This window comes from Pecten maximus, chromosome 7 (assembly GCF_902652985.1).
Source record: "Pecten maximus chromosome 7, xPecMax1.1, whole genome shotgun sequence".
Lineage (NCBI taxonomy): Eukaryota > Metazoa > Mollusca > Bivalvia > Pectinida > Pectinidae > Pecten > Pecten maximus.
Window position 1 is genome coordinate 15309003 of NC_047021.1, and position 26426 is coordinate 15335428.

At 35.8% G+C, this 26426-nt stretch overlaps 1 protein-coding gene across 3 annotated transcripts; it reads right to left on the bottom strand.

Annotated features, from left to right (window-relative positions):
- Positions 1 to 493: 493 nt before the first annotated feature.
- LOC117331728 (centrosomal protein of 83 kDa-like) lies at positions 494 to 26426 on the bottom strand. Of its 3 annotated transcripts, none has more exons than XM_033890585.1 (13): positions 26308 to 26426; positions 24344 to 24574; positions 23423 to 23573; positions 22573 to 22797; positions 21899 to 22147; positions 19473 to 19719; positions 18494 to 18638; positions 17992 to 18141; positions 15290 to 15653; positions 10975 to 11075; positions 10563 to 10758; positions 4756 to 5171; positions 494 to 1392 (listed from the first exon to the last, which is right to left on the bottom strand). In XM_033890585.1, the coding sequence occupies exons 2-12, from the start codon at positions 24553 to 24555 to the stop codon at positions 4896 to 4898; spliced, it is 2316 nt and encodes a 771-aa protein (XP_033746476.1). In that variant the 5' UTR covers positions 24556 to 24574; positions 26308 to 26426; the 3' UTR covers positions 494 to 1392; positions 4756 to 4895. The 3 variants fall into 3 exon arrangements, with proteins under 3 accessions (XP_033746476.1, XP_033746477.1, XP_033746478.1); XM_033890586.1 differs by lacking the exon at positions 26308 to 26426 and adding an exon at positions 26068 to 26179; XM_033890587.1 differs by lacking the exon at positions 494 to 1392 and adding an exon at positions 9803 to 9833 and having other exon boundaries at positions 4932 to 5171.

Consider the following 26426-nt stretch of genomic DNA (forward strand, 5'->3'; position numbering starts at 1 on the left):
TATGGCATCTCAATGACTCGCCAAGTTACACAAGGGTATCTCGGCATCCTTTAGCTACCCAGTATTTATAATATAGAGCTGAATCTTGTTGGTGTCTTTGATCAAAAAGTGGCCCATTTATATTTCATAATCAATCGGTAATGAATTTAAACCAATATTTTGAAAGCATAATTCATTTTGTTTGGGGGAAAAAAATTCTGATGATGGTACAAAGAAAATCTGTACAGCCTCGAACATCAAGGGCCTGTTCGTTTATACGGACAAACTGGTTTGTCAGTTTTTAAATGTTAATGAAATATTTCAAACATATATCTTGACGGACCTACAAATGTTAATACAGGAAGTCTTTGTCAAGGCTCATCTAAAAACAATATAAAATGCCAGGTCCGTCTTTATTTCATAAATGAACAACAACGGTCCAACTTGTCCAACCGTTTGGACCACAAACAAGAAAACGGCCCAGGTTTTAAACAGCACAACAGTAAAACCTGTAAAAAGTAAATATAATTTATTTATTCACATTGTACAATAACATGACTTAGGACATGTAAATATTGAGGAGTATACAAATATAATAAGTAGAAAGAGAATATAGTTCTCAAAAGAGAGGATCAAAATGTAATGATCAATGAAATTCCAGTTTCAACACAAAATTCTTTGCAAGCCTGATAATAACATGTTAAATGCTGTTTTGGATCATTGGTGGGTTTATAGATTTTGTGGACCACTTTAATGTACTTCATACATACTGTGCAAGTGAGAAATTGTACTGTATATATATCTTTTTTCTAAATATGATTTCAACCATCAAAAATTTAACAACGATATGATAATCAAACAATTATTACATAGTTTTAGACAAAGGCATTTGTGACAAGGGAAACTTTGTGGAATTATACAATAAATATTGACAAGTAGTAGTTATTTTGCCAAAGTTACTGGATCAAAAATCATTACTACAGGAATATGTTGAGTGAAGAAGGTACATTTGTATATATACCCCAACAACTTTTATCTTAATGCAGATTGATATCGAACTAAAATGAATACTAAACGTGTATTTATCAGCATACTACTTGTAGACCAAGGTAAAGTATTGTATCCTGCTGTTGGTAATAATTAACAAGAAGTTATGGTGGGTCAAAAAGGAGTATTACATCCAATTTTCATTGTCAATGTAAAGCACTTGGGTCAAGCTGCAACAACCAAAGTCCACTAAATGATAAAGGATCCAGCATACAGATTTTGATATCAGTTTCTAATTTTGATTCAAAAATTCTAACTGAACAACTGATGTCTTACATGTAAACTGTGGCTACTGAAATCATTTAATATTTGAATAACGATTTTCTAAAACAATTCTTACAAAAAATTTATGTACCAGGTATTAAACAAGAGATCCCAGAGGGATCTTGGCGCCCACCATTGGATGATCTTCATAGGTTCCATGTCAGATTGATCTTTTCTCTACTTTTCCCTTCTTCTAAGTCTTACTAATCTGTGTAAATTCAGAAACAGCCCTCTATAGCTAGTACTTTTCAAACAAGGGGAAGCTATATATAAAATTTAAGATTTAGCGATAATGGCTGTCTGTCGACCATGTTGTTTTTGGATTGGTCCCAATATGCAAAACAAGGCACTGAGGGGAACCTACATATGAAATTTGAGAAAGATCCCCTGAGAAATAGCGATAACAAACTTCAATTGTCAAAATCCAAGATGGCTGCCTGTCGGCCATGTTGTTTTCTGATTAGTTTCAAAATTCAATATGCATAACGAGTCACCAAGGGGAACCTACATATGAAATTTGAGAAAGATCCCTTCTGTACTTTCTGAGAAATAGCGATAAAAAACTTCAATTGTCAATATCCAAGATGGCTACCTGTCAGCCATGATGTTTTCTGATTGGTCTCAAAATGCAATATGCATAACAAGGCACTGAGGGGAACGTATGTATGAAATTTGAGAAAGATCCCTTCAGTACTTTCTCAGAAATAGCGATAACAAACTTCAATTGTCAAAATCCAAGATGGCTGCCTGTCGGCCATGTTGTTTTCCGATTGGTCTCAAAATGCAATATGCATAACTAGGCAACAAGAGGAACCTACGTATGAAATTTGAGAAAGATCCCTTCATCACTTTCTGAGAAATAGCGATAACAAACTTCAATTGTCAAAATCCAAGATGGCTGTCTGTCGGCCATGTTGTTTTCCGATTGGTCTCAAAATGCAATATGCATAACAAGGCACCAAGGGGAACCTACATATGAAATTTGAGAAAGATCCCTTCAGTACTTTCTGAGAAATAGCGATAACAAACTTCAATTGTCAAAATCCAAGATGGCTGCCTGTCGGCCATGTTGTTTTCCGATTGGTCTCAAAATGCAATATGCATAACTAGGCACCAAGTGGAACCTAGATATGAAATTTGAGAAAGATCCCTTCAGTACTTTCTGAGAAATAGCGATAACAAACTTCAATTGTCAAAATCCAAGATGGCTGCCTGTCGGCCATGTTGTTTTCCGATTGGTCTCAAAATGCAATATGCATACCAAGGCACCAAGTGGAACCTACGTATGAAATTTGAGAGAGATCCCTTCATTACTTTCTGACAAATAGCGATAACAAACTTCAATTGTCAAAATCCGAGATGGCTGCCTGTCGGCCATGTTGTTTTCCGATTGGTCTCAAAATGCAATATGCATAACTAGGCAACAAGAGGAACCTACGTATGAAATTTGAGAAAGATCCCTTCATCACTTTCTGAGAAATAGCGATAACAAACTTCAATTGTCAAAATCCAAGATGGCTGTCTGTCGGCCATGTTGTTTTCCGATTGGTCTCAAAATGCAATATGCATAACAAGGCACCAAAGGAAACCTACATATAAAATTTGAGAGAGATCCCTTCATTACTTTCTGACAAATAGCGATAACAAACTTCAATTGTCAAAATCCAAGATGGCTGCCTGTCGGCCATGTTGTTTTCCGATTGGTCTCAAAATGCAATATGCATAACTAGGCAACAAGAGGAACCTACGTATGAAATTTGAGAAAGATCCCTTCATCACTTTCTGAGAAATAGCGATAACAAACTTCAATTGTCAAAATCCAAGATGGCTGTCTGTCGGCCATGTTGTTTTCCGATTGGTCTCAAAATGCAATATGCATAACAAGGCACCAAAGGAAACCTACATATGAAATTTGAGAAAGATCCCTTCAGTACTTTCTGAGAAATAGCGATAACAAATTTCAATTGTCAAAATCCAAGATGGCTGCCTGTCGGCCATGTTGTTTTCCGATTGGTCTCAAAATGCAATATGCATACCAAGGCACCAAGTGGAACCTACATATGAAATTTGAGAGAGATCCCTTCAGTACTTTCTGAGAAATAGCGATAACAAACTTCAATTGTCAAAATCCAAGATGGCTGTCTGTCGGCCATGTTGTTTTCCGATTGGTCTCAAAATGCAATATGCATAACAAGGCACCAAGGGGAACCTACATATGAAATTTGAGAAAGATCCCTTCAGTACTTTCTGAGAAATAGCGATAACAAACTTCAATTGTCAAAATCCAAGATGGCTGCCTGTCGCCCATGTTGTTTTCCGATTGGTCTCAAAATGCAATATGCATAACTAGGCACCAAGTGGAACCTAGATATGAAATTTGAGAAAGATCCCTTCAGTACTTTCTGAGAAATAGCGATAACAAACTTCAATTGTCAAAATCCAAGATGGCTGCCTGTCGGCCATGTTGTTTTCCGATTGGTCTCAAAATGCAATATGCATACCAAGGCACCAAGTGGAACCTACGTATGAAATTTGAGAGAGATCCCTTCATTACTTTCTGACAAATAGCGATAACAAACTTCAATTGTCAAAATCCAAGATGGCTGCCTGTCGGCCATGTTGTTTTCCGATTGGTCTCAAAATGCAATATGCATAACTAGGCAACAAGAGGAACCTACGTATGAAATTTGAGAAAGATCCCTTCATCACTTTCTGAGAAATAGCGATAACAAACTTCAATTGTCAAAATCCAAGATGGCTGTCTGTCGGCCATGTTGTTTTCCGATTGGTCTCAAAATGCAATATGCATAACAAGGCACCAAAGGAAACCTACATATGAAATTTGAGAAAGATCCCTTCAGTACTTTCTGAGAAATAGCGATAACAAATTTCAATTGTCAAAATCCAAGATGGCTGCCTGTCGGCCATGTTGTTTTCCGATTGGTCTCAAAATGCAATATGCATACCAAGGCACCAAGTGGAACCTACATATGAAATTTGAGAGAGATCCCTTCAGTACTTTCTGAGAAATAGCGATAACAAACTTCAATTGTCAAAATCCAAGATGGCTGCCTGTCGGCCATGTTGTTTTCTGATTGGTCTCAAAATGCAATATGCATAACTAGGCACCAAGGGGAACCTACATATGAAATTTGAGAAAGATCCCTTCAGTACTTTCTGAGAAATAGCGATAACAAACTTCAATTGTCAAAATCCAAGATGGCTGCCTGTCGGCCATGTTGTTTTCCGATTGGTCTCAAAATGCAATATGCATAACTAGGCACCAAGGGGAACCTACATATGAAATTTGAGAAAGATCCCTTCAGTGCTTTCTGACGATTAGCGATAACAAGAATTGTTTACGGACGGACGGAGGGACGGACGGACGGACGGGGGGACGGACGGACGACGGACCACGGACGCAGGGCGATTTGAATAGCCCACCATCATCAGATGGTGGGCTAAAAAGAAGCTTAGGAAAGGCTTGTTATAAAAATAGCTTGTATTGAGTATGCACCATACATACGGCACCACCATCAACATCACTTATTGATGGGACTGATCATTATCACAGATAGACAGGCCTAAAACAGAGGAGAAACACATCAGCTAGACTTTTCTGTGTCAGCTTTTTCAATACTGTCCGAATCATCATAATCATCTTCATAATCGTCAATATCATCTTCCCCAGTAACGGTGATATTGTCCTTGATGTTCCCATCCCGGACCGTCGGCGGCCCCTCATCATCCATACCAGGCAGGGAGCCCTTAAATGTACTATGAGCTATCTCCTGTAGCTCCTCCAATTGATGCTGCTGGTTGCTATCGACGATGTCCAGACGCTGTTTGAGTAAGCGCAAGTCCTCCTGGTGTTTCCTCTCCTGAAATAACACAACATTTGTCATTAGCATATCTTTTGAAGCACTTATAAGTGTTTTCAGTCTATCAGGTTCAAATTTCGAGGATTTCTATTGTTGGCATGTACAGTACTATTACCAGAACACTACATACATTCTCATTCCAACATAATGCCTATGATTGGTGACTGATTTTTAAAGCATGTTTACAAATTTGAACCAATAGTAGCTCATCTGATGTAAAATTCATAGCTGTCATTTAAGATATCTGTTAGCCTGGGTCAATATTTGCTTTTTGTATACAAGATAAAAGGTTCTCAGAAACTAAAAAATTGTCTAATCTTGCTTGTTTTATTGGACTTCTTTTCTGTAACAGTAGTAATCAGTGAAAAGAGCACCAAAGCCTGAGCTTCCTTTTGGTCGTAACACCTAATGTTATACATTTTGACAGAAACGAGATCCCAGAGGGATCTTGGCGCCCACCATTGAATGATCTTTATAGGTTCCATATCAGATTGATCTTCTCTGTTTTTCCTTTCCTCTTACTAATCTGTGTAAATTGAGAAACATTCCTCCAGTACTTTTCAAACAAGGGGAACTTTGAAATTTGAGATTTAGCGATAATGGCTGTTTGTCAACAAACTTCAATTGTCAAAATCTAAGATGGCTGTCTGTCGGCCATGTTGTTATCCGACTGATCCCAAAATGAAATATGCATATCTAGGGACCAAGGGCAACCTATATGAAATTTCAGAAAGATCCCTTCAGTTTTTTTCTGATAAATAGCGATAACAAACTTCAATTGTCAAAATCCAAGATGGCTGCCTGTCGGACATGTTGTTTTCTGTTTCTGATCAGTCCCAAAATGCAATATGCATAACAAAGGACCAAGGGGAATCTACATTATGAAATTTGAGAAAGATCCCTTCAGTATTTTCTGAGAAATGGTGATAACAAACTACAATTGTCAAAAATCCAAGATAGCTGCCTGTCCACCATCTTGTTTTCCGACTGGTCCGAAAATGCAAATTGCATAATTAGGAACCAAGGAGAACCTACATATGAAATTTGAGAAAGATTGCTTCAGTACTTTCTGAGAAATAGCGATAACAAACTTCAAAAGATCCAAGATGGCTGCCTGTCGGCCATGTTGTTTTCGGATCGGTCCAAAAATGCGCTATGCATACCTAGGGACCAAGGGCAACCTACATATGAAATTTCAGAAAGAACCCTTCAGTACTTTCTGAGAAAGTGATAACAAACTTTAATTGTTAAAATCCAAGATGGCTGCCTGTCGGCCATGTTGTTTTCCGATCGGTCCCAAAATGCAATATGCATAACTACAGACCAAGGGGAACCTACATATGAAATTTCAGAATAATCCCTTTAGTACTTTCTGAGAAATAGCGATAACGGCGGACGGACGATGGACCACGGACGCAAGGCGATTTGAATGAATTTGATGGTGGGCTAAAAATCTGGTGTTGGACCAGAGGACACTCAGGCTAGGGTTACTCCAAACCTAGAGTTGTTAATTATTTCATAATTTACCAACCTTTGGGAACAGTTTGATATAATTTGCCGTTTAATAAAAAAAATGTTTTAATGGCACCACCATCAACAAACAGATTATGATATGATTTGCAGTTCAACAAAAAAATATATACATGTAATGAAGAGGGCATCAGATTTATATAATCAAGGCTCAATGAAAGAAATATCAAAATTCTGAATTATCAAGTTATAGTAATTTACTACAGAAAACATTACTTAACATCATATGTTACCACTTTATGATAGATGACAAGAAGATTGCTAGGTGTCACCTTGTTAGAATAGTTTTTCATGGACAATGAATTTGAAGGATGTTAACAAAGTCATGGCTAATTTATAATGAGGAGCTACTGAGAGGTCACATAAACAAGGAATATAAGACTGTAGGTAACGGTAACAAACCACTCTTATTTTGACTACAAGATGATATGTAGACAGTTGAAACAATTCAGGACTGGTGTACATGAAATTGATTTAAAGAAATAAGAGATGTCTTCTACATGATCTAACATTAAACCTCTCTAGAACTTGATACAGTAACTTTATCTGTGAGGTGACTTGTCCAAAAAACCTCCATAAAACATTCAAAATTCCAAATACCAGGTACATGAACAATTATAACACTACTTGTGGTTCGACATACCATGGCATCTTTATGCATCAAAATATTTGATTTTACAGAAAAACAGGTATATGCTTGTTTATTATATACATGTACTAAAGATAAAGGAGATAGTCCACTATAAACTGATGTTAAGCTCCAGTTAATATCTATTACATGACAGATATATCTTGGATTCACAGAAGGTCAATAACTATAGAAACAAAAATAACCACAACACAGACATGCATGAACATGCAGGAACATCAACTATACCAATGATACTGATTTTCAACGAGTTTCATTAATATGTATAAAACACTTTTATCCTTTGTTGTAATTCCACTTTATACAATGTCAGTAATCCTATCTTATTTTATTTCATTTTGGTAAAATAAGATTAAATATAGGAACATCATTACTACACTTTACAATTACCTGGTATGCAATATTAATATTCCTTGTTGCTTAGTGCAGTGAGTACAATGATTCGGTAATATTTCTCATCATTTATGTTGACTTAATATGGTGATGCATGTTACTCAGTAAGTATATTGTTTTGGTAATATTTCTCATCAGATCTCGGTATGTTGTTTTGGTAATATTTCTCATCAGATCTCGGTATGTTGTTTTGGTAATATTTCTCATCAGATCTCGGTATGTTGTTTTGGTAATATTTCTCATCAGATCTCAGTATGTTGTTTTGGTAATATTTCTCATCAGATCTCGGTAAGTATATTATTTTGGTAATATTTCTCATCGAATCTCAGTAAGTATATTATTTTGGTAATATTTCTCATCAGATCTCAGTAAGGATATTGTTTTATTGGTGCCTTAATCATAATGTTGTGATGTTACTAAGTCTGGTGAGTATATCTATTAGGTAATATATATATCTGATCATTTATGGTGCCTTAATGTTGTGATGTCCCAGACCAGAGACTGACGGGTAAGGGTATAATAAGCCTTGTCTGGTGATGTCCAGACCAGACTGACAGGTAAGGGTATAATTAGCCTTGTCTGGTAATGTCAATACCAGACTAACAGGTAAGGGTATAATTAGCCTTGTCTGGTGATGTCCAGACCAGACTGACAGGTAAGGGTATAATTAGCCTGGTGATGTCCAGACCAGACTGACAGGTAAGGGTATAATTAGCCTGGTAATGTCCAGACCAGAGACTAACAGGTAAGGGTATAATTAGCCTTGTCTGGCCCTCTAGCTACTGTTCTTTACCTGTGAACGCATGCAATAAATATAGTCAGCATTGAACAGGTCTTCTGTCATATCATGATCAATGTATTTATCATAACAAATTATGAAAAAGTGTGTAGCTTCTGTGATAAAATTTCTTAGGTTGCCTCTTTTGAGTCCAGAATGACATGCCAAACCTTTCAATGCTGATCCAGTTAACATCAATTGTATGCCTGTGTATTAAGAAATTTCACAATCATCTCGATCCCACACATCATTTGTTATTTTTGTTTTTGTTTTTGTTTTGGTAAACTTTGCTAGAGGAATGGGATATAGCATTGTAAATAGTGAAAAACTGATTAACTTAGAATCCAATCCAATAATAAAAAAAAGTTTTTAAAAAATCAACCAAACAATAGCTACAAAATATCTGAATATCTACAAGATTAATTAGGCATGGACAATTTTTTTTTTTTTACTCTATGATGCTCAGCTAAATCAAGAATATTAAGTTTTAAATTACTGATTTACTTTAAAACTTGTAAAATCTACTTTAAATGATGTCAGACTACATATCATCAACTACATTTTTTTATCATTGTTACCCCCCCCCCAAGACTGCAATCATCCTGAATAATTTCTTTAAACTATCATAATCTACTATTTGTTCATTTGTTCGTCTACTTTTCTGAGACTTTTATAAGAATACAAGATATACATATTTTGTAAAACATAACATATTCTATCTTGGATCAAATTTACCCGGGTAAGTACTTTTCAGGGAATTCACAATTAAATAATTGATAAGGAATGTTCGTCCGCGCCTTCTAATCTTTTTAAACCATTAAGAACCCTGTTTTACAGTGTAGCCTTTCTAAACTGAGAACAGTCTGGGAGTCCTTGTCAACGAAATAATTTTCTCATAGCAAATCTGATTTGAATGAATATGCTAGTCTTTGAATTGATCAGTTTAGATAGGTTTCACTGTAAAACTAAATCTAAAAGTGCAGAGAAAAGCATTGTACCATCAGTAGTACAGTGTACCAACATTTGGCTTCTAAAGGACAAAACAACAGAATTGAACCATGATGATATTTTATAAAGCAAGATGTCAGTGAGGAGGACTAAAGCAGTAATTAGAGCAAGCCATATGTATTTATCCTGATGAGGTGGGTAATTTACAGGTTTTTGTTATGATGGCAGGATTGAGAGGAGTAAATGCAGATGAATGCAGGTATGTGAAATTCCTCAATACCAGGAGAGTATATATACAACAGAGGTGAACAGCGATGATGCTGGGCATCCTACCTCAAGCCTGTACTATCTACTGAGTTTTGGGCTGGAAATCAAAGAGGTGAGGTGACTGGTAAAATGTATGATTATCAACAGATGATCAAGGATGCCAAATCACAATGAAGTGTTTATCCAAGGTAACCGATACAATTCCCTTATCACTAATAGGAAAGGGTCATTGTATTCATTGAACTACTACTGTAACATAAAATAAATCTTAATTCAAAATTTTAAAATGCTCATAATGCTAATTTTTCTCTTTTTTTTTTTTAAGTTATCGTAATACCTGTTTTCTTCTCATTACATATGATTTTTCACTTCAGAAAGTATCTGTTTCATTTGATTCAGTCTTTTACCAAGAGATATTCATAAATATGGATTTAGTGTTTATTTGGCATCCTTTGAAACATTCAAAATACAAAAATAGCACTGCACTGGTACAGGACAATTGAAATGAAACATTAAATTAAACTACACGGTTAAATAATTTCAGTTGTACCAAGAATAATTACATTCACAGTTAACACTGAGATGTCAGGAATTAGCCTCAATACATGTACCCAAGAGTGATTAATGATTAACAATGTGACCAATGTATACAAAACTATCACATATATAGACAAAAATAAACTGATAATAATGATATGAAGAAATGATCTTGACAGTGGATTTCAAAAGGTTGTGGTTGGACTCTTAGTCTGTGGTGTCCCAGTGCCGATTTGGAACAGTTGAAAGAATTGTCACAGCATGTTTTGATGATTGTTATGCGGCGTACCTGTTCTGTGAAGCTGACGTTGGGTATGAGAGTAGTATCCATTGCCAGGTTCACAGAGCCAAATGACATGTCTCCTATGGCTACTTGCTGTAAGCCTCCTGTGGAGAGAAGAAAGCGACGAAATTCTCCATGACGACGTTGAAGGTCCTTCCACTGTTTCTTCAGCTTATTATATGTATCCTGAGGCACACAGGACCTACAGAGAAAGAGCAAACATTGACATATTGATATTGTCTATTTAAGGATGCAACTCTATCTTCACTCTATCTTTTTCCCTTGGACAACCAATTTGCAATCAATCTATTTAATATGATGGACAACATTTAGGAATATATGACATAGTATGGAGTCCAACATGAGGGCAGTATTTAAGAGTTAAGCATATCAATTTGGCAGTGATTATCATACTTACTCTAGAGCCTTCTTTTCTAACTGCAGTTCTTCATTTTTCGCCTCCATCAGTTGAAGACGGTCTCGAGTATTTTCTACGACATGCTGACTGCGCTTCTTATACTGTCAACAGATTATAAAGTTTTGTTACAACTACTGCAGTTACAGAAACAGCACAACACATTAACCACAACTAAAATACTTACGGTATATAAACAAGGGCCCAATGGGCCCCAAATCGCTCACATGCAATCCAGTGATCCTTTTTTACATAAACATAATTAAGAACAATTGTATCAGAGATCAGATATAAGATCTCAGGGTCTCGAAGTTATTCGAAAAGGCCAATTTACCACCTTCAAAATTAAATTATGGTCAAGGTCATTCATTTGATCAAAGTTGGTAGCCCTTTGATCATCCCAGGATGCTACAGACCCAATATCAACTCCCTGGGACTCCTGGTTATTGAGAAAAAGTCACTTAAGATTTTAGCCTATTTGACCCCTCTGACCTTGAATGTAAGGAAAGGTAATTCATTTGAACAAACTTGGTAGCCCTTCACCCAAGCATGCTACAGACCTAATATCAAGTCCCTTGGCCTATTGGTTATTAAGAAGTCGTTTAAATATTTTATCCTAATTGACCCTTGTGACATTGAATGAAGGTCGACTTCATTCATTTGAACCAACTTAGTAGCCCTTCATCCCAGCATGCTAAATGCCAAATATTAGGTCTCTGGGCGTCTTAGTTATTGAGAAGTTGTTTAAATGGAAAAAATGACGCTAGACAGCTCACTTGCCCTTTTGACAGGTGAGCTAATAACGCAGTTCCCAGAAAAAAAGGAAGAATTCCATGTTTCCTTGTTGTGCACTTTGATGCGATTCTCCATTTTCAGTGATGAATTGCTGATCACTGCTGGGTATTGGCCCTTACAATGTAGCAGTTTTACATGAGGCCATATAGTAACCATTTGGCTGTCTACCATTTTCTTGATGTAACGCAACATTGTGAGGCAATGATAGGAGCTAATTAGAAACTATTGGTTACTTAAATGATAGACAGCCAGATACTTGTAGGACCTGATCAGTAAATATCTGGCAGTTTACCATTTTAGTAGATAGTTACTGATTAGCTCCTATCACTGCCTCACTCTGTAGAAAATTTCCATACATCGATACGCTGTAGCCAATTTGCCACATCAATACAATAGTAGACAGCCAGACAGTTACTGATCAGTTCCTATCATGGCCTCACGCTGTAGAAAATTTCCATACATCGATACGCTGTAGCCAATTTGCCACATCAATACAATAGTAGACAGCCAGACAGTTACTGATCAGTTCCTATCATGGCCTCACTCTGTAGAAAATTTCCATACATTGATATAATAGTAGACAGCCAGATAGTTACTGATCATCTCTTATCTTGGCTTTACGATGTAGCAAATGAGGTACGGACAAAAGCCCCCCCGGACATTAGCCCCTAGGACAAAAGCCCCTCCGGACAAAAGCCCTTCACACTAATCAAAAAGTGGACAAAAGCCCCTTCATAAAAAAAAAATGATATTTATTTTTTTAATGATTTTTAATTGCTACATATGCATATGTCATCAGTAGCTTCGGCAAAAGCACTTCATAAAAAAAAATGATATTTATTTTTTTATGATTTTTAATTGCTACATATACATAACATATGTCATCAGTGGCTTCGGCAATGTAAACAACCGGTTCCAACAACAACTACTTGAACTGTTACATAAATAATAAGCTGTTACACAGTTGTTTGGTAGGTTTTTATTGATGTTGTGTTCTCCTGGAAAGAAATATATCATTGATGGCTTCATTGTTTCTTTGATTTTAATCATTCCTAAAATCAAACTTTTCTTATTACAACGCAGTGCAACATGTTTGGTTAGGTACTTATTATATTATAATTTGAGACACTGCAAATAGGGATCAAATGTTTATTGCTTTTGTAGGCATTTCTTTGATTATCAATATTTGCAGTATATTAATTAGGAAGTCAAAAATTATCAGTGATCAGTAACAATATGTTCATCATGGAGAGTTTCCTGAAATTTTTAGCTTACTTAATAATATAAAGTTTGAAAAAATAAATTATGATGTTTAACCACAGACATATAATGCTACACTGACATTGAACCAAGGACCTTCATTTTCCACACAATTATTCTCCAAATTTCAGAGATAAAAACAACAATATATATATATATATAATTTCTGTTTTTCAAAAGTACAGATTTATATAAAGTATACCAGCTAAATTTCTAAAGAAGGGGCTTCTGTCCGGGGGGGCTAATGTCCGGGGGGGCTTTCGTCCGGAGGGGCTTTTGTCCTAGGGGCTGATGTCCGGGGGGGCTAATGTCCGGGGGGGCTTTTGTCCTACACTCGTAGCAAATATCCTACATCAATATAATGGTTGACAGACAGATAGTTACTGATTAGCTCCTATCATTGACTCGTGATGTAGCAAATTTGCTACATCGTTAGTGCCATATATACCTTGTGATAATTTATACCCAAAATTGCACAGATCACATCAAAGTGTACTAAAATCTTAGTTCTCATACTCAACATACACTGATGGTTACTATACAACACATCACACCGTGTTCTACCAAAGACAAATATTTCCTTTATCCAGACAAGCTTGACTGATTAAATATACATAATTACATATAAGCTCATTGTTTGTAACTTAATGTAGTGGAACACTTGGCATTATAAAAATGTACCTGCATGATCCTACCTGAATCAGAGATCAACTATCAATTTTATATAGAGATTTCAGCTCAAACTCACGCTCATACTTGCCAACTTTTTAAAATTCTCATGGGGGAGAAAGTGCGTGAGCGACATTTTTGACTGGAAAACACATTTCACGCGCGACACATTTAGCAAACAAAAACTAAGGGGAGATAATTAGCTATTGGAAAATAAATTCCTTGCATTAACACTTAATCTTCCTTCCCTCACTAAAAAGAGCAGGGAAAAACTTACTTCAAGATTGGCCAATGATCTTTTTTATTCAAGTTTGGAAAGATAAGCAACAAGTTACAAAAAAATAGATGCAAAATTACATCATTATTAATTATTTCTGGAAATTATTTAACTGACTGTTCACTCTAAATAAAAGTATTTACTTAGATATGTTATGAAAATTATGTTGTAAGATAGATGTCAGTCAATGAATGCAAATTATCACAATGATATCACTTTCTATCAAGCTTTCTCTCCGGCAGTAAACTTCAAAAGAAAATACCTAAAGTGTCACAATAAATATCTAGAGTACAATATAATATCTGAATGAAATTTCAAATGTTTCCTTTGGTTTAAAACAAAGAAAATAATACAAAAAAATAACTAAATAAAAAGGGCTGTACACTACTAGCAGCTGTACTCACTATAGGCTTACAACTCAGTGCTTTGTAGGTGGGGATCGATACTTAAATTCTAAGTTTTTAACATGACAGTATTTAGTTTAAGAAAGTGAGTATTTTTGGACATGTTTTTGTCTTTCAAAATGTGAATTGGGAAAGTTTCTGCCAAAATAAGTCTCTGCTAATTGACACCAAGTATGCTGATGATACGGTGATTGAAACGACATGTTACCTACCGGCAACCAGGCCTTCAGTCTATATGGTCGTTATTGTGAATTTATTTCCTTGTGCTAATTATCTAAAGATCAGCCAATGTTTAAATGTAGTTAACATTTCATTAAGTAATCTGTCACATTCGATACTCCGTTGATAACATTGCCAGTGTTGTTTTCACTTTTACTGTCCGAAATATACTGTTAAGTAGAGGTCGTTTATGCGCTTGACATCAAAGGCAGTATACGAAGCCATTTGCAAGCGTTTAATCAACCATGACCCACCTGCTACGAAACCATCACCATGCGTCCTCAGCTTAATTGGTTTTAATTAATTGTTTATTTATCGGGGTATTGTCACCCTTGCAGTCAGTGAAGTGTCAGAATTTCGTTACGGTCTGTGAGCAGGTCAGTTAACTGACCAATGCCCCACACATATGTCTTTCGCCAGCCAGCAAGCCTTACCTGTCATAGGCCTAAGTGAAACTAACAAGATGAATAGGGGCTCCATACGGGGTTATCAAGACATATTCTCCAAAATCGGGAGAATACCTTATGTTTTATCTATACAATCGGGAGACGGGGCAGGGAGTCTGGAATCGGGAAATTCCCGACTAAATCGGGAAAGTTGGCAAGTATGCACGCTGAAATACATGCACAAACAAATACTCTCATTATTATGTAGGTACCAGTCCAACAAAAAGTAGATTACACACAGACCCTACCTTTTTATATACACTACAAGCCTTTTGATATTTCTTCTGGGCAGTGCCAAGTTTGTCTTCCAGTTCGTGTACCCGTAATTCTAGTTGTGTCCTATCATCTGTAAAGGCAGTTTTCTGTTGAGCTACTATTAAATCATGGTTATCCTGAATCCTATGTAACTGATCCTTCGTCAGTTTCACTTCCTCCTTTAAGAGTTCTACTTGATTGCGTAACCTAATGTTTTCATCAGTCATTTCATGTTCATTTCCCATATAAGTATTGAGTTCAGTTTCCACTTTGTTGAGTTTACTTTTAAGTTCAGAGTTTTCACGTCTCTCTCTTTCAAGTTGGTCTGACGTGGACTGTGAGTGAGTAAGTTTTGTCCTGTAAAACAAGAGAGGTAGAATAAATGGTTGTAAGCTGGAGACCAGTAGAGAATTCAGGATTAAATTACGTTAGGAAATATACAACAAAATTAAGATTCCTGATAAACCACTTCCTTCAATACAATGCATTAAAAACTGTTCTGATTTAGACAAAATTTAGTAGTATCCCAGAAGTTATGAATACATGACTCCAAACATTCCTTTGCTGTAGACTTGTTTATTTTGATTTCAATCAGCAGAATTCTGTGGTTTAAACTAAAACAATCATAATCACCAAAAAATATATAACACATACTACAATTAAAATTAATATTTACCATATTATCCAGCAATAAACCGATACCTGGGAAGGACTATTCCAGAATCATCCATGTGGGAGGCACTTGTATTAAAGTTTGATTAGGTAAAGCCCCCATTTTTATATTATTCCTTTATACTAAAAAACATTCTAATATTTGATGGGTGGAAAATGCCTCTCTGAAAAATGCCTCCCACCGCTCCGACATAGATACTTTAGTAACAGCCCTAAGCTTACAAGCCAACCAATCGTTAAAAAACAATAAAACCCAATTAAAATTGATAAAATCCAATATCTCGAGCATACAGATTCAAGACTGATGAGTATTTAATTATAGTAACTTTGGGTCTTAACAAAGAAATTGTGACATTTAAGAACATCTGACTACTTTGGGCTCAGCCCATGGGGTTTGGCTACAGTAAAACATCCATAGCATCTAGATAGCCACCTTTTCAAGCATACACAATGTAATTGCATTCCATGCAGTGATTTTTTTGGCATGGATTTGGGGCCGAATACAGGCCCCTTCCCCTAAAGAAAATTTGCTGTATTTTCCCAATTTTTAGTTCATATATTCCCTTGTTTGTTAATAAATATGAAGAAATGTTGATCATATAACATTTCACATAATGTTTTCACAAGCCAATGTATACAGTGATTTTTTTGGCATGGATTTGGGGCCGAATACAGGCCCCTTCCCCTAAAGAAAATTTGCTGTATTTTCCCAATTTTTAGTTCATATATTCCCTTGTTTGTTAATAAATATGAAGAAATGTTGATCATATAACATTTCACATAATGTTTTCACAAGCCAATGCTATAATTGATTGATCATAGCTATATTATGCTTATTCAAAATGATATTAAACCATTGACTTGATTATTTTTGAGCTTGGAAGAAAGTACATTTTTGCCGAAATTAAAAAGATATGGCTATATTTTCCCAATGGAGAAGGTACAGGCCCCTGTATAATTAGGGTAAGAAAATCACTGCCATGAAGTACAGGAGTAGTGAAACTATGATAAACAACCTTCAAAATCTTTCATTTATTATCTAATAATTTGTTTTGAAGCTTCATTTCGGTCATTTCCCCCAAATAAACAGAACTTATTTACTTCACATCCACCTAATACCCTAGACAGCTCGGGGTGAAATTCAAACTTCTGATACCTGGACCAATAACAGGTATTTGTTTCCAATCAATCTGAATCGGACATAAACTATTATCATTTTAAAGTCAATTTGACACTGTTTGGCCCCACTTCACCAATATAAACGACTGTAAATTTCATCCCCTATCCAACAGCAAACATGAAGCCATGGGATAATGAAATTCACAATTCTAATAAGGCAGCATAAAACCTTTAACCCAATGATACATCCAAAAGAGTACTGTAAAACAGTATTGTGATTCTACCTTATCTACAGGTACACAGAAGAAAATTGATGAAATGTCAGTCCATCTGAATCAGTTTTGCTTCACCTATCAGCCCCTGGGGTTCAGTCAGGGCCAATATGTGCAGGATACTATCAATCTGGCATCCTATACTGATGATGGTAACCATGTTTTTTTGAGTGGCAATTTAACACATGGAGCTAAAAAATGTGATTTTCATATACATATTTAATAAGTTTACTCCTCCCTAGGGGGAAAGGAGAAACCCTAGGGTGAAATTTACAATTGTGGTAAAGCACAATAAGACCATTTCCTCTATGAAGAGTATTTTATTCTACAATATTTGGGTATTTAGAAGATTTTTGGAAACTTCAACACATCTGTCCCTTTTTGCATCCCCCTCCCCTCCTCAAATTTCACACTCATGATTTAACTTTGGCAATGGAAGGTTTCTAAAGATTTCACTGAAATTGGTTTAGGATTTGTGTAAGAGTTTTTCATAAGAAGTTGTAAAATATTGTTTATGGACAGACAGTACACGGATACAGATAAAAGGCGACTGCACTGCAATAGGCCAACATGATCATAGGACTCCATCTCAAGTGACCTCAAAAATCAAAATAAAAACACTTATATCGTACTTTATCACAAGAAGTTCCCGTTCGGCAATGTCTTTTAGATCCATCGCTGCACGGATCCTCTCCTCAGTCTTTTCTCTCTCTGCATGCTTTTGGGCTTCCTCATCAATTTTCCTTCTCTCAATCTCTTGCAATTTAGTTTCCATGGCAAGTCTGGAGCAAGTTATAAAATAATGTTTATGCATTGAAAATTAATTATAAGATAAAATCAAACAGACTACAGAATATTTGTCCTGAGAAATATGTAGTAAATTCCTAGAATTACTTTATATTGGTATTAAATTCTGAAAGTACCAGAGAGAATATATATTGATATCATTTCAAATGATGGTATTGACGGCAACATATATATAGAATAAATGTCTTTTTTTGTCTTTTAGTGTCATTATTATATACCATATAGAGCATATTGATATTGAAAGCCATCCAGGCCAAAACAATCCATTTTGTTTAAAATCTTGCTAAGTTTGTACACCAGAGTAGAAATAAAACTTTTGTGCCCTACTTCTCACTCTCCAGTTTTGTGAATTTTTCAAATTCTTCTTCTCGTGCTCCCTGGACACGCCGTACTGATTCTCTCTCTTTCTCAGCCAGCCCGCGAGACTGCTGGTCAATGGTGTGTTTGGAGATCTCCAGCTTTGTCTGTAGATCTGTTTAAGTCAATATTAAAATAATTCATCCCAGCAACATAAATTTCCTGATAACAAATTATCAAAATAAGATTCAGGATGCATGTAGGTATCAGATTATCAAATTGTGTTCAGACACAGAATGATTATGTATTCAAACTTATATTGTGACAGATATAAATTAATGCTGTTTTATTATAAATTAACAAATTTAGAAAATATTAATTAAGTTTGTAAATGTATAGGGTAAAGGCTGCCTAGTAGAGGATTATATCTGAACTATTATTCATTCAGCTTTATCATACTGCATACAAAATTCACTCAATTTGATTAAAATCAGCTGTTACATGGCTACGTTTACTATGCACTACGCCTGAACAGGCGTAGTGCATAGTAAACGTAGCCATGTAACAGCTGATTTTAATCAGATTGAAATTCACTCTGGTGGTTGTCATGGAAAATGTTCCACTAAATTACTAACTAGGAAACATGAAGCCTATGATTTGAGTCTAATTTATTTTAAATGATGGAAACCTGAATTGGCTGTATAACAATACACAAAATCTGATTGACTTATTGTCCACAGCTGTTCAATTTGTTTCAATATATCCTGACATCTCTTGGTTAATATTCCAAATTTTACCATTTAAATATGTATAGCAATAAAGCAGAAACATTAATTACCAGTAATGCACTACTGATTATATCAATTTTAATAGTTACTCTACAGCAGTACAAGTACCAACATAAGTTTATCAAAGCAGGCATTGGTCATTCCTGTGAAGGAAATTTATGAGGTAATACTCAGGACATTGCAAATGTTGATTGGGACACAAGACGACCAATGTACCCTACCATCAATGAGGTTGGCAAGTCTGTCCCGGTCACGCTCCAAATCTCCCCGTTGTTTCAGCATGTCCATCTTGAGATTGGTGAGATCTACCTTGCTCTTGTGTGACACCTCATCCGCCTTGTTTTTGAGGAGGATGTTCTCACGTTCTACTTCATGAGTGCGAGAAATCAGTTTGTTGTGAGTGTCTCCGGTCGAGGACAGGTCTCGTTGGAGCTGCTCCACCTGTTTACGAAGGGACTCCCTCTCTGTCTGTAAACACCGAAATACAATATGTTTGTCTGTAGACACCGATATACAATATGTTTGTCTGTAAACACCGAAATACAACATTGTTTGTCTGTAAACACCGAAATACAATATGTTTGTCTGTAAACACCAAAATACAACATTGTTTGTCTGTAAACACCGAAATACAATATGTTTGTCTGTAAACACCAAATTACAATATGTTTGTCTGTAAACACCAAAATACAATATTGTTTGTCTGTAATGCCCCTGTCACACTTTACCGGATTGGGCCACCGGACGTGAAACGGATAACATTTTTAGATATCCGGTGATGTTCGTCAATATCCATTTTATGTCCGTTTTATGTCCAGTTCATTCGTTTCATGTCAGGTGATGTACGGTGCGTCCGGTGGTATCCGTTGGAAAGTTTTGTGCATGCACAAAACTTGAAACGGACAGTAACGGATAAGAATATCCGTTGGCTGTCCTGTGCATGTCCGTTTTGTCCTGTATATATCCTGTCATTGTTCGTTTATATGCGGTAGGTGTACGGGGGGCATGCGTTACCCAGTCCGTTGATGGAACTTGAACGCATACGCCACGCATAAACCGGACCTTCAGCGGACACATAACGAACACATAACGGACACATAACGGACAAACACAGGATGCTTGCAGGATTAACACCGGACACGACGAATAGACAAACGGATTGAAAACGGATAACACGCACAGAACGGATGAATACAGAATACCTACAGGATACCTACAGGGGGAGGAACTGACTACCGACAGAAACTGATTAATTATCGCAGGCATATAAAAAGGTTCTTAGAAGCTTCCAAATTAGATTCACAGACAGTTGTCAGCATGGAATGTCAGACTAAAGTTTCAGTGCAGTTTAGGGCCGCCTTGCTGCAGGCAGAAATGCATATATTCCCGATCTTTGGAATTCCATAATAAAGGATTGGCTTCTACCATTCCAGAACGAGGGCCTCCTCTTCCTCATCTTTCAGATGGCAACTCTTTTTTATCTTCTTCTTGGTAGTCATTCCCGCACTTGGCACAACTTCTTCAAACCCTTCCACTTCACCTGCATTACAAGTATCAACTTCTACTTCGCCACCTTCAACTGGAATATCATCACCACCTTTATCATGCTCTGTTTCAGTTTCAGTTTCGGTTTCCTGTGCAACAGCATCAACAGCATCGACAGACACTTCTTCTGTGTCTTGCGCTTTTGCAGGAACGTTTTTTTTTTTTTTATTTATTTTTTCTACCGCGAGGCATTTTGGCGAGGCAGTCAGCACTGTAACTTTTTGACAACTGATCGCCGGAGAAATGCATATATCTTGTTTTTTTCTGCACGCGCGCGTTAATGTCCGTAAGGTGTTCGGTTTGTCCGGAATGCATCCTGTACACGTCCTGATTCACCGGTTCATGTTCGTTTGTTGTTCGTTACTCATTCGGAGACACCCGGTTGGTAGTACGGTAGCCGTACGTTACATGTTCGTTATTGGTACGTTTTATCCGTTCCATATTCGGTGCAAGTACGTCGTCAGTTTGGATTTTTCTACCGGACTGACAACTTTGCCACCGTATACCACCGGATAACAAAAATTTCTATCCGTTAATGTCCGGTACACCAATCCGGTCAAGTGTGACAGGGGCATAAACACCAAAATACAATATGTTTGTCTGTAAACATTGTTTGTCTGTAAACACCGAAATACAATATGTTTGTCTGTAAACACCAAAATACAATATTGTTTGTCTGTAAACACCAAAATACAATGTTACCACTCTCACAATGCCATTCTTTGAGTATCCCAAAATAAAACTTGTGTTACCAGTCCCCAGTTTGTCAGTACTGACACTGTAAAATACTTTATATTAGCGACGTCACACTGAATCTGTTAAAAATACATGATTCAATTTGTAAACAAAACATACAACTTTGCTTTGTTTGAACAAAATGTTTTCCATCAATGTATACAGTCATGTGTAATTATTTTTCATTCAACAAAATTTTATCTTTGGATTAATTGATATAATATATTGATGCCTAAAACAGTCAAATATGCAATTAACTACATACCGTGTTGTATAACATATCAATTACAACCTCTCTATACATGTAACATCAGTGTTTAATGCTGAGATCAGTATGTAAATACTTTCGGTCCTGTTATGGTCATACCTCCGTTGACTTGATAGATGCAGTGAACTCAGAGATCTGTTTGGCCTGCACACGATTAAGATGGTCCACATCAAAGTTTTGTTTCTCTCGCTGAGCCTGAATCTCCTCCATTTCTCTAGTCAAACTCTTAAGCTTTAGGTGCAGCTGAGCATTCTCACGTTGCAAGACACGGACGCGCTCAGAATCAAGACTGCCTTCTGTTTTCATCTTAGTCAAGGTAACCTCGCGTTCCTTCCTCAGATTTGATACCTATTAAAATGAAATTTCAGGGTATTGTTAGGAGATTCACCCAATTGATTCAGATATCCATTCTGTAGCATTTTTCATGAAAATTCAAATACATAGAAAACAAAATTACACACACAATGATTTACAATCTTTAACTTAGCATTAACTGAATGATTTAGATAAATTTTTGGACTTCTATTTTGCATTTAAGGATCTGAATTTTTAAAGAGATTAATGGCAATTTTTTATTTAAATATGTTGCTGATTAAACATTTATAGAATTTATTTACATGATTATTTTGATCCAATTTCAAACAGAATGATATAAATTTCTACATGATTATTTTGATCCAATTCCAAACTGAATGATATGAAATTCTGTATTTTGTAAGTTTGTGTATTGATTATTACATAAGTGCTTATCTATATAATGATAATCAACCAACCTCAGCCTCTTGTTGCAATTGTATTTCCTCAAGAATGCGCTGGTTTTCCAATTTGTCATGTTCAAACTCGGACTTTACAAAGGCAATCTCGTACTTGAGTTTGGTACAGGTGGTCTTGTACTCATCCAACTCTGTCTCCTGCCTGTGGTACTTCTCTTTGTATGTCTTCTCCATATCGTCCACGACCTGCATCTTCAGGATCTCCAGACGTTGGGGTGTCACAACCTGAGAGGTAATTATCACAAATATGTATTGCACCCATCAATTCACAACATGTTCTCCTGACAATAGGATTCACTGATACAAGTATATTTGCTGAATGTACAACTATGTTGTTATTATCAACCATTAATAGAACAAGATGTACATCTTTTGTCACATGAACATTAAAATTTACACACTTCATTCTTGTTAAAACTTAATATTGCATAGGATCCCATAGGATGTCCCAACTGTGGCAATATTTAAGTATTTAGCAATTCAGAAGGCTGATAACAATCTACCGTAATATGGAAGGTCAAGCCACATTTGATACAGACATAACTAGATATATCAGCACTGAACTGTCTAGGTAATGGACTTTATATTTGTTATAATTACATTTTAAACCTTTTGCTGTCTTATATATATATGTGATATCTAATTCAATCTCAAATAAATGTTTACCAGGTATATCAAGGAACTCCTATATGTATCTTTATTTATATCAAATCCATGAGTGAATTGAGCTAATTTTGAGGTTAGAAATATACTTTTACTTGCAACAAAACACACTTCTACATGTTAAAATATGACCAATTGGAACTATCTTTTCAACTTCAATGATTTTCAAATATCTAGAATTAGGTACCTTGCTGCGTAGCTCCTCCAGCTGTTCTGACTTACATGTCAGATCATTCCTGGCTTGTTCATACATTGTCTTGTACTTCTCCTGGACAATCTTACTTTCCTCGATGGTGTGCTTAATTTCATCTTCCAGTTTAGAGTATTCATCTTGAAGCCTAAAAAAAAAAAAAACAAGCCCAGACACGACTGGAATTAATTTCTTTGTATCTTTTTTTTTTCTTCAAAATATTAAATAAGATACATGCATTTTAATGTATTTCATATAGAAATGTATACTACAGACAGTTTGTGTTATAGTTTTATATATCAACTTAGCCACAGTGACACTCATAGCCCCCCAGCCAGTAATGGTGGAAACTTTGAAGAAAATCTTACATATCTGGTCAGGTGGACACTATATATTTTGAAATAGTTTAAAGCATATGAGTTTTGCTATCTAAAAGAGAATAGGCCAGGTCACATCAACAACTAATATCCTATACTAGTTCGTATATATAAACCAAGTTCAACTTTCTAATCAGATTACAGACCTAGGAAAACAATCCATATAATATGGCTAGAAATATTTTCATTTAAAGCATGCATGGCACATTGTTAAAGTTCACAGGTCAGTATGTAGCAGTATCACCTGTGGTACCAAAAAGCAATAAAACCTTGTATCAGGTACAAATACATTAGCACTTTTTCTCACTGGTTGGAGATGGGACCTTTTTGTCTCATTTTGGGAAGAAAATTGGTGAATTAGGAAAGATTTTTTCAGGAGTAAACATTTGGGAATTTGGCTTTAAAATGAAGTAATTCCAATAGAGAATGGGGCCCATTAACGGTCCCAAAATTCCTCAGAAAAAGCCCTGTACATATCATGTACTACATCAATTTGATAGCTCTTTCAAAATCAAATACCTATTTCTATAACTTTACAAACCTTCTATGCTCTTGTTTTAACTGTTCATAGTTGGTTCTATGCATTTGACTTCTCATTCGCTCGTCAGTCAACATTTTCTGTAATTCTGTTTCTGTTGCGATTTGAGGGAGTTTTTGTGCCAAGCCTTGTCCTGGGGAGGGAGGCAAAGGAGGAAGGCTTGCATTTAAACCTGTGCCCCCAGAGGCTCCCAAGAAACTGCTACTGGCCATCATGTCAATTTATTACCTTTACCTGCAAGAACATGAACAAGAACATGCATATGGTTATCAGATCTAGTTGGTTTGAGGAGACATTCACTTAATTTACATACAGTTGAGTTCTTAAAAAAAAAGACATTCACTGCCAAAGAGACATACTGTACTGTACATGTGTATTCATCATAATTTTTTGTCGCAGAGTATACTGAACATTTAACTCTATACCATTGAATTTTTCAGAATGAGACGGATAACTATTAAAGATGCACAAGCTTCAACTGCAAAAAAAGTAATGATTAATTGAAAACAAGATCAGGTGATCATTGCTCATCAGCTGAAGGTCTGTAATTAAGACCATAATAGCTGCAATAAAAAGCTTTTACATTCAATAAGTGATCATTTTTTTTTAAGATGCTGTTTACTTTCACTTTTTCCCAATTAATGTTGTTAACAGATCAATGTATAAGCAATGGTGTATACATACGTATATACGTAGCATCTGAAAATTCGCCAGACTATTTTTTGTAAGTTGACGATCATGAGAGTTAACATATGTCTATATAAAGTTGTAGGATCTGATATATGTATAACATATTGTCAGAGACCTATATGTGTGCAGGGCATTCAGATCCCCCTTTTTTTTGGGGGGGGGGGGGGGGGCACAAATCACAAGTGATGATCATTAATCATTAATTAGCCTGCAAACTTCAGTCAGTGAAAGTAAATAGATCGTTGATAAGCTATTCGTAAAAATATGTCTTTGACTTATATTATATACCGATGATTGTGTCTGATTTGAGATGATGCAGTAGAGTTCCAAGGCATCTTGATACTATCTGATGCAGATTATGTATATATGTTTCCACAGGATTGCACAAACTACATGTACAGTGCAACATCATGTGTCAGAATGTGTTTTTTTTCCATATTCTGAAATAGACTTTAGCTTCTCTACCAAGTGTCAAAATGTTGTATCTGTAGTCTGATTTTGTACTGAGATATCCTCAATTTACCTAGGTCGTAATGTCAAGGTAGCTGCGATAACACAGCTCTGGACGGCGGACAGACAATTTCTGACAGATGGTCGTCAAGACTTGTCATCATGATCAGAGCTACGATTCCCTGTCACATACTATCTTTCATATCTGGCTATGGCAATATATGTTGTGTTGTATAAGGTCATAAGTAAGTTACCACCATATTGATTTCATATATAAAAAAATGTATATGTTACTACATTTTATATCTTCATTATGATAGGATTTAACTAAAGATAGCTTATAAGAGACTCTTGATATGAAAGTTTGTCTTCCTTACTAAAAATATACCTAAAATTACTTTGATAAAAAATTTGGAAACGAATTTTAAAGAAAAATGTATGTACAGTCTGAACTCTGTTAACGGACTTTAATAGCTATTTCTATGTTTTGGAGGATGTAGCATTTTGATATATATAATATATATATGCGATTCGCAAATTGGCTGAAAATTAAATACTGTTGCAGTTTGGATGGTAAAAATACTTACTTCCATGTAATATTATCCCGTTGTTCAAAGACATACTATTATAATTTGTAATGAAAACATCATCATGGTTTCATTTTCGCATCGAAACTAAACAGCTCCAGTATGCCAAAACATGCCTGAACACATCTGTGTGTTCCCGGCTATTATAATGTTATATCTGACAATGAGTGATTAATGCAAACGAATATACAGTTAAGCATATGGCATGTGTTTTTAGAGATGGATTAGCATATATCTTACCCCTTATCGGTCGATAGGTAAATGGTATAAATTAACGAACCACCACAACATGATGTTTACGTTGTTCAAAAAATGTCAACACCAAAGCCACGCATGTGTAAACATCTTTTCCGGTTAAG